Genomic DNA, 12783 nt, shown 5'->3' on the forward strand with positions numbered 1-12783 from the left:
ACTTGAACTCAGCCTGAGTGCTGTGCCAGAGCTTTTGTGCTCAAGACTGGTGCTCTGTCACTGGAGCCACAGCTCTGCTTCCTGCTTTTTGTGGTTCATTGTTCTCAGCCAGAGGTCAGCTGGCTTACTTCCTGAATGGGACTGATTAGGCCTTTGTTCTCCCAATGCTTTCTGGCAGCTACTTGTGGACTGTGGATTATCGGGAGGGTGAAGCCCCTCTGAGTCCCAAGATCTCAGCCCCACCTCCCTCCCTACCCCTGCTTCAGGGAGGAGAGGGCAAGGAAGCTTGGTATGGTCCCACTGACATCATTGTTTATGCCAATCAAACCCCTTTGGCAACCTTGATGTCAAACCAGCTCTTATTGTGGGACCCATTGCCAGGGAAACAGGGACTCCATGGGAAAAAGAGCTGGTGGCAAGGCCTGTGCCCATCTCTGAGAGGCTGGGCTGGCCTGGAAGGCAAGCCCTGGAAAGCCTGACCAGGCCTGGACACTCATTGGTAGTGGACACTTGAGGCAAGTGATAACCATCTCCCAGAAATGCAACTTCTCACCTGCAACTGTGAGAGTGTGGATGAGAACCATGATTCCCAAAGTGGGGTACCTAAAACAGTAATTGCACCAAATGCCCTGAGAAAGGGGTTCCATGGCCAAACAAGATTGAGAAATGCTCATTAGAGGGGCTGGGAAGGTGGCTCAGTGGTAGAGCGCTTGCCTTGCATGCATGAGGCCCTGGGTTCGATTCCTCAGCACCACATAAGCAAAAAAGAAAAAAGCCGGATGTGGCGCTGTGGCTCAAATGGTAGAGCAATAGCCTTGAGCTGAAGAGCTGAGGGACAGCGCCCAGGCCCAGAGTTCAGGCCCCACTACTGGACCCAAAAAAAAAAAAGAAATGCTCATTAGATTCACAAGGTCCTTGGCTCTTGGCAAAGTCTTGCCTGGGTCAAGAAGTCTGTTTAGGTGGGTGCAGGTAGCTCACACCTGTAATCCTAGCTACTCAGGAGACTGAGATCTGAGGATCACGGTTCAAAGCCAGCCTGGGCAGGAAAGTCCATGAGACTCATCTCCAATAAATCACCAGAAAACCAGAAGTGGTGCTGTGGCTCAAGTGGTAGAGCGCTAGCCTTGAGCTGAAGAGCTGAGGGACAGCGCCCAGGCCCAGAGTTCAGGCCCCACTACTGGACCCAAAAAAAAAAAAGAAATGCTCATTAGATTCACAAGGTCCTTGGCTCTTGGCAAAGTCTTGCCTGGGTCAAGAAGTCTGTTTAGGTGGGTGCAGGTAGCTCACACCTGTAATCCTAGCTACTCAGGAGACTGAGATCTGAGGATCACGGTTCAAAGCCAGCCTGGGCAGGAAAGTCCATGAGACTCATCTCCAATAAATCACCAGAAAACCAGAAGTGGTGCTGTGGCTCAAGTGGTAGAGCGCTAGCCTTGAGCTGAAGAGCTGAGGGACAGTGCCCAGGCCCAGAGTTCAGGCCCCATGCCCGACAAAAACAAAACAAAAATAAAGTCTGTTTATATCCTCAGTCTTTCCTTACCCTTCCTCCTCTCCTCGCGAATTTCTAGAACTTGAGCCAGCTAGTGGCTCAAGCGCAGACAGCCAGCCCCGTGGCTCTCCTGTCTCAGGCCACGTGTGCATCCTTCCCTTCACTCAGCACATGTCCTCGCTCTTCTCTGTGCTGGGCCGAGGGCTCCAGGAAGCCAGGGATTCAGGGAACGGAGAGAGGCTAGGGGCAACAGCCCAGTCACAGAGGTTAGTGCTTTGTTGTCTCTTTCCCAGGAGAGGGTCAGGGCTGGGAGGGGACACAGCTAAGCTGCCCAGGGTCAGGAAGCCCCACAGAGCACAGGACAAGGCACAGGGCCTTGGCGAAGGCTTGGAATTCACCAGAGCGGCCATGGTGATGACTGGCAATCAGGGTGCTCCCGCAGGAGATCCTGCTGTGACAAAGGCTCAGAGGCTGAGGAGAAATCGTGACATCTCTTGGCCAAACTGACCATACCTGACTTTTTTTTTCTTTTCAGCTGTGCTGGGTTCTGGGGTCCCTCTCCCCAAAATCCTCAACATTGATTTCAGCAACGCTGATATCGACGTATTGGAGGTAAGGGAAGATAGAGCTGGCTCTGAATCCACTCTCTCCCCTTTGCCCTCAACTTTGGCTACTATAAAAGGTCAGACCTGCCTGGTCCTGGTGGCTCATGCCTGTCATCCTACCTACTCAGAAGGCTGAGATCTGAGGATCATGGTTCAAATCCAAGCCAGGGGGAAAGTCTGTGAGACTCTTCTCTCCAATTAACCACCAGAAAACGAAGTGGCGCTGTGGCTCAAAGTGGTAGAGCACTAGCCTTGATTGTAAAAACTCACAGTGCCCAGGCCCTGAGTTCAAGCCCCATGACTGACAAAAAAAAAAATGAGCAGGGGGGGAAGTTCAAAAAAGTTAGGCAGCTTGCCCAGGGCCACCGGGCTGCAACAAGCAGAGGCAGGATTTGGACACGGCAATGTGCTCCATGCCCTCATTCTATACCCCTGCGTTCTCTTGACCACCTGACATCTAGACCAAAGCCATGTTTAAAGATAAAAGCCAGTGTTGGTGGTTCATGCCTGTAATCCTAGCTACTCAGGAGGCTGAGATCTGAGGATCACTGTTCAAAGCCACCCTGGCAGAAAGGTCCATGAGACTCATCTCCAATAAATAACCAGAAAACTGGAAGTGGCGCTGTGGCTCAAGTGGTAGAATGCTCGCCTTGAGCTGAAAAGCTGAGGGACATCGCCCAGGCCCAGAGTTTGAGCCTCACAACCGACAAAAAAAAAAAAAAAAGGAAAGAAAAAGAAAATTCTAGGGCTGGGAAGGTGGCTCAGTGGTAGAACACTTGCCTTACATGCATGAAGCCCTGGGTTCAATTCCTCAGCACCACATAAGAAAAAAGTCAGAAGTGGCGCTATGGCTCAAGTGGTAGAGTGCTAGCCTTGAGCTGAAGAGCTCAGGAACAGCGCCAGGCCCAGAGTTCAGGCCCCATGACCAGACCCAAAGAAAAAAAAAAAAAGAAAATTCTAGAAAGACAGGTGCGAGCAGAAGGTACTGTGGCTCAAAGTGGTAGAGCGCTAGCCTTATAAAAAGAGCCAGTCATAGCACTTAGCCATGGGGCTGCATCAAGGATAACGTTTCTCTAGATACAAAGTGCTTGCACAGGTCCTGGAACATGGTAGGCATTCTGGAATCCTCCACCATTACCAGTGTCACCATGATCAAACACACTGCCAGGAACATCTTGGTGCCCCAAACTGACTCTGGGTCCAGAGTTAACTTCCTTGGAACACTCCAGAAATGAAATGGAGGGAACTTGTGCAAATTAAACTCAGTGCCCAATGACGAGGCTGTCTCGGTGGCTTGGGGCTCGGCTTCTTGCTCAGGCACCGGACCTGGACCCCTGCCCAGGAACCTTCCCATCCCCCACCCCCACCTCATCACAGGAGCAGCCAAAGGAGGTGGCAGTGAGGGCCGGGGCCTGAGCCCCTGCAGGACCTTCATCTCCCCACGTGACACTGGGGACAAGGGAGACGTGAAAAGGAGCACATTTCATTGTCTGCTGGCGACACTCCCTTAAACAACAGGATTGGGAAATCGGAACCAGCCTGGCATACACCAAAGCCAGGGGTGTGTGTGTGTGTCTGGCCCAGGCTATAGCCACAGCCCCCTGCTCACCTGGTTCTCTGTTCTTACCCTTCCAGGACCTTCTGGTGCTGAGCACTTGAGTGACAGAAACAGTCGCTGTCAAAAGAAGCCAGACTAGGCTCAGGAGAGGATCGGCTGGCCACACACACACACAGTCCTTGGCCTTGAATCCCTGTAGCGCCCACGCCAAGTCCCTCTCCTGCCATCCCCCCTTTTCCCCACCTGTTCCCACCCCCAGAAAGGGCCCAGCCACTGTGAGGCTGGCAAGCCTTGTCATGCTTGACGCTGGGACTGAGCAGCAGGGCCTATGCTGATCCCGGGCTGAGCTGCTTAGGCTTTCAATAAAACCTCCCACTTTGCCCTGCAGTTGGTGAGTCTACGTGAAGGGCCTTCCCTGTGGTCTGGGGGTTTTCTTCCTTCCTGGGCTGCTCCCCACAGGGAGCTACATCTGGCTGGAGGGTGGAACATACAAGATTAAAACATGTCCTGTGCATCCAGCGACCCCAAAGATAGACCGGAGGGGACTTCCGTTCAGCTCTCAGTGCCTTCATTGTGGTAGTTGATTCCTCTTGCCTCAGTTTCCCTCTCTACCTCTCTAGGACTCAGAAACACCAAGCTCAAAGTCATCAGACATCACACTGCCGGGGCTCCTCATAGCCTAACTCCTGGGTGCCATTATGATGAGGGTCTGCCCCTCTCCATGGTCTTCAGTTACTCTCTCCTCGCCCAATCCTTGTGTTTGCCCAGGTCTAGAAGGGTAGATGGGTCTACCCCAGAGGACAGGTGAAAGAGGCATAAGACAAATTCCCTAGACAAAACCCCTTTTGCTTCTATCCTATTCTCCTGAGAGCTAATGTCTGCTGAGGGCTGACTACCTGCTAAGCCCTGTGTGGAGACTATGAGAGTCCATCTCATTTAACCTTGGAGCACTATGGGTTAGGCATCAGGATTCCCTGTTTCACATATAGCGAAACTAAGACACTAGGAACTGCAGAAAGGGGCTCTGGTCACAGAGCTGAGGGTTGGACCTTGTGGTTTTGCCCCCAGCATGTGTACTAACCACTCAGCACTCAGCTACTCTGGTCACTTGTAGCTGGGGAAGGTGGGGCGGGGGAGCCTCCCTGGGCTGAATTTGGCCCAGAGCAGAGCAAAGCACTGAGAACCCCACCTGAGCCTCCATCCAGAAGCTTCTGCCAAGGAGACAGTCAAATGAACTTAGCTAATGCTTCATGAGTCAGAGCAAGTTGTGAGAACACGTCTGAGCTTCCAGGCAGGGGAAAAGAACCAGAAACATCCGTGGCCCTGTGGGATCTCCCCAAGGTATTCTCTTGGGCATGGAGAGGTTGGGGACTGGCTGATGACCTGGCCCTGGCTGCCATGTAGATTCTGCAGACATACAGGGCTCTCCGTCCCTGGGCATCTAAGCTGGTGATGCACAGAAGGAGCAGTGCCCCAGAGAATGTTCAGGATACTCCCAGATCAGTCCTCTTCTATATGGTGAGCCTGGTTCTAGAAAAAACCCAACTGCTTACACTCAAGAAGAACAAGGAGCCGGGAGTTGGTGACTCACACCTGTAATCCTAGCTACTCAGGAGGCTGAGATCTGAGGATGGAGGTTCAAAGCCAGCCCAGGCAGGAAAATCTGTGAGACTCTTATCTCCAATAAACCACTAGAAAACCAGAAGTGGCGCTGTGGCTCAAGCGGTAGAGCACTTGCCTTGAGCTGAAGAGCTGAGGGACAGTGCCCAAGCCCAGAGTTCAAGCTTCACAACCAACAAAAAAAAAAGGAGAAGGAGGAGAAAGAGAAGGAGAAGGAGGAGAGGTGGAGGGGGGGAGGGGAACGGGGAGGAGGAAGAAGAGGAGGATGATCCTGGCCGTGGAGCTGTCTATTCAGAGCACCCCCTACCCCTCAAGGCTTCTGGCAAGCTCATCTGCCAGATGATATGGGAAACACAGTGTCTTCACATTCACAGTGGGCACACAGGGTTTCACAAGTGTCCCATGCACACAGGACAGCCTGTACTCACTGAAGTCAACTGGGCCCCCCGGTCCATTAAGGGATAAGAATTTTGACATGAGGAAAAGTGATTAAAATTCCATCCGTGTTCCTTGTTTGGGTGACTCAGTGAGGCCCCTTGCCCATCTGTGAAGTGGACAGTAACTGCCTGCTAGGGTGAGTGTGAAGATGTTAAATAACATCTTGTTTTCCTCAGGGGCTTAGCACTAAGGCTGATACAGTAGGAGCTCAGTATATGCTTGCTGTGTTAGTAATAGACCAGGCTGGCTCCTAAGGCCTTTGAGACTCCTTACCTTGGAGCAGGGGTAAACTGAGGACAAGAGGAAACATTGGTTCTTCTCTTTGCCAATCCAGGGGTCCAGAGGTCAGCCCAGGAGCAGAGACATGGGTGCACCCAGACCACTCAGCTCTGACAGCCAGTGCACCACAGGGCAGTTTGAGGAGTATTAGATCCCAGCGTCTGGCTTTGGGACGAGGCAGAAATACTGAAGTCTTGGCATAATGAAGACTTTTTTTTTCCACTCCTAGTTTTTAAAAAAAATTGTGTCAGGCCTGAGGCTTGAACTCAGAGCCTGGATACTGTCCTTGAGCTTTTTTGATCAAGGCTAGCACTCTACACTTAAGCCAAGCTCCACTTCCCAGTGTGTGTGTGTGTGTGTGTGTTACATTGCAGATAAGACAGACTTTCCTACCTGAGCTGGCTTTAAATTGGGATCCTCAGATCTTAGTCTCTTGAGTAGCTAAGATTACAGATGTGAGCCACAAGTGCCAAGCTTCTCCTAGTGATTTTTTAAAAGAACTTTTAAAAAAAGTTTTATTTCATTTAAATATTAGGAAGCTAAATTATAGGAGTGTCTGATTCAGTATTTGATTATGGGTTATATCATCCATTCATGCTTTCGTTCACTGTATGCCTACCAATGTTTTACACACTAGGGGCTCTACCCTTGAGCTGTTGCTCACACTTGTAATCCCAGCTACTTAGAAGGTGTAACAGATATGAGGATCAAAGTTTGAAGCTGACTACTGGGCAAAAACTTGAGTTTCCATTCCAAAATAACCTGAAGTAGGTTATTTAGCCCTCCAGAATGGCTAGGGTCCTGGCTTAATAGGTAAAGAATCTGGGTAGCAAACAGGAAGCTAAGTTCAAACCCAAGTAGTTTTTTAAAAAAAGGAAAGGAAGGAAGGAAGGAAGAAAGGAAGGAAGGAAGGAAGGGAAAAGAAAAGAAGAGGGCTAGGTGGTAGAAACCATTGTGATGCTTGACCCAAGTTCACAAGGCAGATCTTAAGTAACGGGATCTCAGTACACAAGTAAACACGGAGGCTGCTTTGAAATTGCATTAAAGGCTGTGAAGGAAAGAAATGGGAAGGAAGGGGCCAGGAGGAGCCATCGCTGAGCGTCCGGGAAAGCGCCCTGGGAAGTGGACGCCCCGTCCCAGGCCTCCTTGGTCTCCCTGGCAACACCCAAATACCACCCCCCGGGAGTGGGAGGAGCTAAGCGGGCGGGACTTCCTTGCCCAGCCTGCTGGGGAAGGGCCGGAGAGGAGGAAGTCCCGCCTGAGGGCGGGGTTTGGGCAGGGCCGTCGCGCTCCCGGTCGGCTCTGGATTAGAACCCGGTGCTGGCAGTCCTTCCGAGCCTCGGTCTCTGTCCCTGCCCCGCCCCGCCCCGACCCAGGGCGAAGCGACTGCACATCCTCTCCGAGCTTAGTTTCCTGGGCCGGTAAACCCCTTCTTGAGCTGCTCCCTGGGCCTGTGAGAGGGAAGAACGCGGGTTCTCATCGTGCCCCTCCACGGACTCCCGGAAACGGTCTCCTCTCTGCCCCGTCTAAACAGTTAGGGCCGCGGCCCTGGAGCCGCCGCGTCGGGCGGCCTGCAAGCACCAGGCCGAGGGAACAGCTCGTGCAAAGGTGCGGGGCGGAGAGGACCTCGGGGCCGTGAGAACCCGCCGCCGACCTTCCCCTCACCGCTGCTCCCGGGGGAGAGCCCCGCAGGACGGCTCCCCGGACCCGGGCTGCGGGAAGAGCGGGAGCCGCCCGGGCGCCTGCGCGGGCCCGTCGGGCGGGGCGGGTGGGGCGGGGCGCGTGCAGTTCCCAGAGTGGCCACTGGGTGGCGCCATGACCCTGCCAATCACTTCTCAGGCTTAGACTCTGGGAGCATTTGTATAAGGATAGGGAAGCTTTTGCTGGGAAGGTGGCTCAGTGGTAGAGCACTTGCATGCATGAGGCCCTGGGTTCGACTCCTCAGCACCACATAAGCAAAAAAAAAAAAAAGATAGGGAAGCTTTTATATATATATATATATATGTATGTATATATAAATATATATACATATATTTTATATATATATATATATATGTATGTATATATAAATATATATACATATATGTTTGTGTCATATATATGTTTTTATATTTATATATACATATATATGTGTGTGTGTGTGTATATATATATATATACACACGCACACACACATATATATATTGCCGGTCTTGGAGCTCTACCATTTGAGCTACAGCTATACTTCTGGCTTTTTTGTGGTTAATTACAGTCTCATGGACTTTTCTGCCCCTTTTCTGGCTTTGAACTGCGATCCTCAGAATTCAACTTCCTGAATAGCTAGGATTACAGGCGTGAGACAATGGCATCAGTCGCTGAGCTGGGCACTTGGCTTTTAAAATCTACTTCTTAAGTCCGCTTTAATTTTCACGGTGCCCACTCTCAAGGTCAGTGGTGTCACCATCTCTAAGATGAAGAGGCTGGGAGTCACAATTTTTGAGTGCCAATCCCATTCTTGGGGGTGGAGTAGGATATTTAACTTCTCTGTGTCTCAGTCTTCCCAGTGAAAATGGGATTCATGACTCAAGAAGCCAGCCATGGGTTATTTCCTTCTGTCCTCCACAGCAGGTAACTGTTAATTCTCTGTTTTATTATAGTTGAGGGAGCCAAAGCTCAGAGAAGTGTAAGAGCCTCGTCAGAGCTAAACCACAGCTCAGGTCTTCTGGCAGAAGGCAGGAGCTGAAAAAAGTGTGGGCCCTGCTCTGTCCTTATGGAACCCCTCATGCTGCTCTGGCCTGTTTCCCCACTAGTACTTCATGGGTGGATGGATGGATGGATGGATGGATGAATGGGTGGATGGATAAAGTGGAGTTCTTTGTCACCCCTCTGGGGGGAAGGGTTCGCTGTTTTAGCCAATAGGCTACACCCTAGGCATTCCTGGGGCTGGGCCTTGCAGTAAAAGGAGTCCCACCCCGACCTTACATCTGTCACAGTCACACAGATATTTTCTCAGCTTCCTTTTATCAGGACTGTCTTCATGAACAACCCCAGAGCCCACACAGACCTGAGGGAGAGACATGGAGCTGTGTGAAGACGAGAGAGAAGAGGTAACTGGGTTCACCCCCAAAGTCTCCCAAGAGCCCAGAAATAGAGGCTCAGGTGGAGGAGGCGCCCTGGGGGCACCCAGGAATCCCAGGGGGAGGACCCAGGAAACACCTCTCCTAAAACAAGTTCATGCTTTGAGCCAGCAAGTCTAGCCTGGTCCCACTCCATGGGCATTCATGGCCTTTCACTCTATGAGCAGAGCACTAAGTGAAACAGACCCGTCCCCCCTGTTCTCCAATGCTAAGAGAAAGAATGAAGGATTTGCCTTGATCATTGGCCCTTCACTCCACTCCTCTCTTCTCCCCTTCACAGATAGAGCTTGACACAGAGCCTCCAACTGCCTGGGCTCTTGTTAAACTCAGATTGAGGCCCCGGAGCTGAGCAGGGAAGAAGCTGGTGTCACCCACTCCTCGGTGTGCTTCTTGGAGACGTGTCCACCCTTCTGCCTGTCCGGTGTCCGCTGTCACTCCACCTGGCCAGCCTCAGCAGGTCCTCAGTGTCCGCATGTGGAGAAACAGTGGGTCCTGGTCTGGCTCATCTGTCCTGGCCAGAGAGATCATGGACACCATCCCTGCCAGCATTTGTCTTCTGTGTGCCCTGCCCTGTATTATACAGTTTTCTCCTTAAGAACCCAAGTTCTCAGTTCGGTCTAATTCCGGGTGTAAGAAGGGCCTGCATCCAGACTGGGCCCCATGCCAGAGGCAGCAGCTGGAGTAGCGAGAGGACGTCTGGTCGTTCCTCTGAGGCTGTTAGCGTGCAGCACATCTTCTGCTCTGTGGGAAGTGGTTGCCTTCCCCAGCTGCTGGCAGGGCAAGGACAGGTGTGTAGGGCGCTGTGTGGGGCCCAGAAGAGAAGCTCCATAGTTGGGTGAATGAGGGGGTGTTAGCAGGAGGGGTCTGGGAGGGGCTCTTCTTGCTGGATTCTGGGTTGCAGCTCTGCATTCATCTAGGCAGCCAGCCCATCGGCCTGCTGATCAACTTGCTCTTGTCATTTTTAATTCAATTTAGTGTTGTTGGGGACCCACCAGGCAGCCCCAGGCAGGCTTGCTGGTATCCGCAGCAAAGGGTACAATCATGACTCCTGACCTTAAAAGAGCACCAGGATAGCATAACAGCACACATAGCCCTTCAACCAACTACTTTTTCCCTTTAATTACTTTTCAGATTAGGGTCTTACTAATTTTTGCCTGGGGCTGGATGCAGACCTCAATCCTCCTATCCTCCTATTCATATCTCCCACATGGCTTGGTTTATAGGCAAGGTACTACCAACACCCAGCTTGTGATTGAGATGACATCTCTCTTAACTTCCCCCCTCCCACAAGCTGGCCTTGAACTCCCATTTTCCCTATCCATGCCTCTTAAGCAGCTGGGATTACAAGTGTGAGCCACTCTTCCCAGCCTCCAGTGACATTTTCTTAAGGAAATAAAATGTGTAGTGGATATTTACATATACAATATGGCATTGTGGGTAAAAGTGTTACCATGGTGATAAGAATTAATATACTCAGTCATCTCACATGGATGAGGACACAGAAGGCTGGGAGCTAGGAGCCAGGACCTCAGACACACATGCTGTATTCACAAATAATCTGATTCAGAGCACACAGGCACTCATTTCTTTGTTTTAAGCCTCACACCTCAATTAGCTGCTACATTTAGTGGGTGGGGCAGAGAAAAAAATGGCATTTCTCTTCCTCCGACCTTATCCACATGCCCAAATAATTAGTGTGCTCTGGGAACTGAACTAGGATATCTTCATGAAAGACACTTATTCTTGGAGGGAAAGAAAAAATAAAACTCTTGCAAAAAATGACTCCTCTGAAATGGTTATAAAACTATATATATATGTATGTATGTATATATATATATGTATGTATGTATATATATATGTATGTATGTATATATATATATATGTTTTGTTCATCGTGGGGCTTGAACTCTGGGCCTGGGCACTGTCCCTCAGCTCTTCAGTTCAAGGCTAACACTCTTATCACTTGAGCCACACTGCTACTTCTGGTTTTCTGGTGGTTAATTGGAGACAAGAGTCTCAAGGACTTTCCTGCCCAGGTTGGCTTTGAACCTTGACCCTCAGATCTCAGCCTCCTGAGTAGCTGGGATTACAGGTGTGAGCCACCAGCACCCAGAAAAATAATATTTTTTTTAAAAAAAGATTCCTCTGGGCACAAAAAAATGCTTGCAAAGGAAAATTCATAATCTCAAGAATGGATTTCATCTGGGAAGGTGGCTCAGAGGTAGAGTGCTTGCCTTGCATGCATGAGGCCCTGGGTTTGATTCCTCAGTACCACATAAGCAGAAAAAGCCAGAAGTGGTGCTGTGGCTCAAGTGGTAGAGCACTAACCTTGAGCTGAAGAGCTGAGGGACAGCGCCCAGGCCCAGAGTTCAGGCCCCACGACTGACAAAAAAAAAAAAGAATGGGGACCTGTGGCAGAATCCATTCAGTGTTTGAGGGGACACCCAGAGAGCTGTGCCCCAGGTTCCTTAAGCAGGCCAGTCTTGAAGTCTCAGAGCCTGGCTGACAAAATGGTGTTGCAGCAAGAACAGTGAACATGGGAGAGAGCAAGGAAGGCGTGACATGGTCCCAAAAGAAACGCACTCTTGGGGCTGGGAAGGTGGCTCAGTGGTAGAGTGCTTGCTTTGCATGCTCAAGGCCCTGGGTTCGATTCCTCAGCACCACCTAAGCAAAAAGAAAAAAGCCGGAAGTGGCGCTGTGGCTCAAGTGGTAGAGCGCTAGCCTTGAGCTGAAGAGCTGAGGGACAGCGCCCAGGCCCAGACTTCAGGCCCCACGACCGGACCCAAAAAAAAAAAAGAAACGCACTCTTTACCTGACTTATGTATCTGAAACCCCTCTTTACGTTAGCTTTCTAACACCAATAAAAAGAATTAAAAAGAATAATGAATGCACCAACCATCAGAACAAAGGGGAGCACTTCTGAGATGAGTTGGAGCCACACCCCCTGTTCTCCTGATAAATCCCTATGATGGTGCCTGTCATCAGGTGTGCCCGCTCCCTGGGCTGGCTTGGCTTTGCTTTGCTTTACTGATGAACTTCCTGGATCTCTACCTGGATGTGGACTCAAGTTCTTTCTGCAGAAATGTGAAGACCTTGGGGCAGCCTGCTCCCCTTTGCCATCTTATAGTTCCCATAACAGCTTCTCATTGGTGTTGTGATGAAGCAGCTAGAATGTCCTTACTTCCCACAACCCCCCTGCCCCAGGACCCTGTCACCTCACACATCCCTTCTCTACCTGTCCTGCACACCTGCTACTTCTCCACCTCTGTCCTCCATGTCCAGTGTCCTGCCCTGTCCTGCTCCCCCCTTGTACCCCCCCCAAACTTTGTTCTCTGTGTGTTTGGGATTTTTTGTTTGTTTGTTTTTGCCAGTCCTGGGGCTTGAACTCAGGGCCTAGATACTGTCCCTGAGCTACTTTTGCTTAATGCTAACACTCTACCACTTGAGCCACAGCACCACTTCCAGCTTCTTCTGTATATGTGGTACTGAGGAAGGAAACCCAGGGCTTCATACATGCTAGACAAGCACTCTACCACTGAGCCACCTTCCCAGCCTCATTTTCGTTTTTTTAGATTTCACACGTATGTGAGATCACTCATTAGTTGTCTTTGCATGTCTGGCTTTGTGTGAAGTAGCACAAGTTTTACTTCTGCAGTGCCCCAGTTTCCTCATCTATAA

General features: G+C 50.7%; 1 protein-coding gene across 1 annotated transcript in view; it reads left to right on the top strand.

Moving 5' to 3' along the window:
• The window catches only part of Bpifb4 (BPI fold containing family B, member 4), a 29631-nt gene extending 25878 nt beyond the window's left edge, over positions 1 to 3753 (top strand). The window contains exons 15-16 of the mRNA XM_013010831.1: positions 2025 to 2101; positions 3730 to 3753. Of these exons, the coding sequence (XP_012866285.1) occupies positions 2025 to 2101; positions 3730 to 3753 (101 nt within the window). The remainder of the gene's footprint in view (positions 1 to 2024; positions 2102 to 3729) is intronic.
• Positions 3754 to 12783: the final 9030 nt, after the last annotated feature.

Source organism: Dipodomys ordii, unplaced genomic scaffold, assembly GCF_000151885.1.
Source record: "Dipodomys ordii isolate 6190 unplaced genomic scaffold, Dord_2.0 Scaffold13, whole genome shotgun sequence".
Classification (NCBI taxonomy): domain Eukaryota; kingdom Metazoa; phylum Chordata; class Mammalia; order Rodentia; family Heteromyidae; genus Dipodomys; species Dipodomys ordii.